General features: G+C 43.1%; 1 protein-coding gene across 1 annotated transcript; it reads left to right on the forward strand.

Annotated features, from left to right (window-relative positions):
• The first annotated feature begins 500 nt into the window (after positions 1-500).
• Positions 501-842, forward strand: LOC111599636. The gene has a single exon (XM_023315316.2). It carries the CDS (start codon positions 501-503, stop codon positions 840-842), a length of 342 nt encoding a protein of 113 aa, XP_023171084.1.
• Positions 843-2,097: the final 1,255 nt, after the last annotated feature.

A 2,097-nucleotide genomic window follows, 5' to 3' on the forward strand; every position in this document is an offset into this window, starting at 1 on the left:
ACCAACTGATCCACTCAATTAGTGGAGTACTGAAACAAGGGAATTCAAAGGAATTAGCTGAAGAAAGTTCTCATGAATTTCATTATAATAAAATCGAAAGTATTATTCGAGTAGTCTGTTTACATCATATTATCAGCTCATTAGCTCAACTTTATATAATAACCTTTCTCTAAGAGCCTAAGTTATATGATTTATAATTTGCAAAAAAGGTAAAACTATTTGACTCTTGCCTGTTTTATGCCAGGTGTTTTGGAGAGCAATGTATAATCACCTTTTTCCGTTAACAGCTTAGTTCAGCTTTAAGAGAGTACACATAGAATATACTATTTACACACAAACAAAAAATGACCTGAATGACATTTACATATAACTACCTGCCTCTCCCACCCATCTACCTGTTATCCTTTAAATTGTGTCTGCTAATGCGGAGATTGCATCATTTGGCGAGCGACAAGCAACGAAAGTGTTTCAATCTTTGAAAGCAAATCAAGCAAGTGACAATGTCCGAATTTGGCAGCAGAAGCAGCAATAGAATCATGGAATCCCTGGGCTATGCGCTGTACTTGCATTGCCAGGAGCTGAGGCGCCCGAAGCGCTGCCGTCGCTTGATGCGCGTGGCCAGCACCAAGCTGCAGCTGACCAATGAATTAATTTGGCAGCAGCGTTGCCAATGGCAGCTGGCGGCGCCCAGCTATCAGCAGCGCAGTGCACTAAATCGTGAACGCCAGTACCGTGATATACTTGAGAGCAACATGCAACGGCAACAGTTGAAGCAGCAGCAACAGAAGCAGCAAAAGCTACAGCATGCAACACACACCAAGCTCAAACAGCATCCAGTTTAAGATAGATTAGTTGCAGCGCCGTTTAAGTTAAGATTGCAAGTTAAAGCGATATGCAATAAAGGCGCATAAATCATCAAAGAGCAGCTGCTGCTGCTGCGGCTGCGGCTGCTCGATTGGTGTGAACGAAAAACAAGCCAAGGTGTTTGGCTTCTGACACCGTCGACGTCTACCAGGGGGCGACTTTTTGGGACTGAGTGCAAAGAAAATGCAACAGCAACTAACTTCAACCACAGCCAGAGGAACAAGAACAACAGCCACAACTGGCAAGTTTTTCAATTTCCTGCAGCCATTACGCAGCAGCTAAAAGAGCGGAGAGCGTGACACGAAAATGCAAATTTGACACGAACATGTAACACAGTAAAGAAACTCTATTAATAAGGTTATATTTAAGTTTATTTATGAATAGATAGTATATAAAATATAATTGAAAAAGAATAACTTCAAAACTGTTTTAAATAGTTTTTTAATTCTCTTCTACTTGCTGCTGAAAACTGAATAGGCCCATTTATATAAATATTATATATGACATAAGTTTTCAAGGGTTTTATGAAGGCTCCTTACACAGCTCTGCACTGAGAATACAACTGATATGAGAAATTTTTTGATAATTTCTTTCAAAGTGCTTGCTATCCTTTCATATCTCACATAAATAAATTCTAATATGCTACTCGTAGTACACTTCTGCAGTCCATTCACGCGCCCATCTCTAACAAGTACTTTTTGTGGTTGCACTCGGTTAGTCGGCAATTCCAACAGCTGCTCCGCTGGCCATTGACGTTTCGAGCGGTTCTCGCACGGGCTTTTTCTCGCTTGATTTGTCACACACAGCCACAGCACAGCCGCAGCAACACACGCACACGCACAGGCACACACGTAGCGTACCCAACGGAAAAGTAAACCTGTCCGTCTGTCTCAGAACCGGTAACTGTTTTGCCAGGCGTTGCGGCGCTTTCTTTTTGCCCCCAATGCCAACGGCAAAGGGGCATGTCGAGGAGGAGACTCCGCTTTGCCTCTCATCTCGGCACAGGCGCATTTGTATTTAGTTGCAATACCTTTCGAGCCACTGCCACCGCACCACCCACCGCTCCTGCATCTAATCCCGTCTCATGACTTTGTCGCCTGTTTGTGTTTGCTATTCTAAGTGCTGGTGGCTACTGAGTTTTCTGAGTCTCGTTTAGCTTTTCTTGCTTTCCATGCCACTACTCTCTATCTATCTGTTGGCATGCTGGTTATTTATGCGTCTTGTTGTCCCAAT

The sequence above is a fragment of the Drosophila hydei genome, unplaced genomic scaffold (genome assembly GCF_003285905.1).
Source record: "Drosophila hydei strain 15085-1641.00,03,60 unplaced genomic scaffold, DhydRS2 tig00000283-arrow-arrow-pilon, whole genome shotgun sequence".
NCBI lineage: Eukaryota > Metazoa > Arthropoda > Insecta > Diptera > Drosophilidae > Drosophila > Drosophila hydei.

Excerpts from the sequence above, each read along its gene's own strand:
- LOC111599636 (XM_023315316.2), top strand. The coding sequence starts at position 501 with ATGTCCGAATTTGGCAGCAGAAGCAGCAATAGAATCATGGAATCCCTG.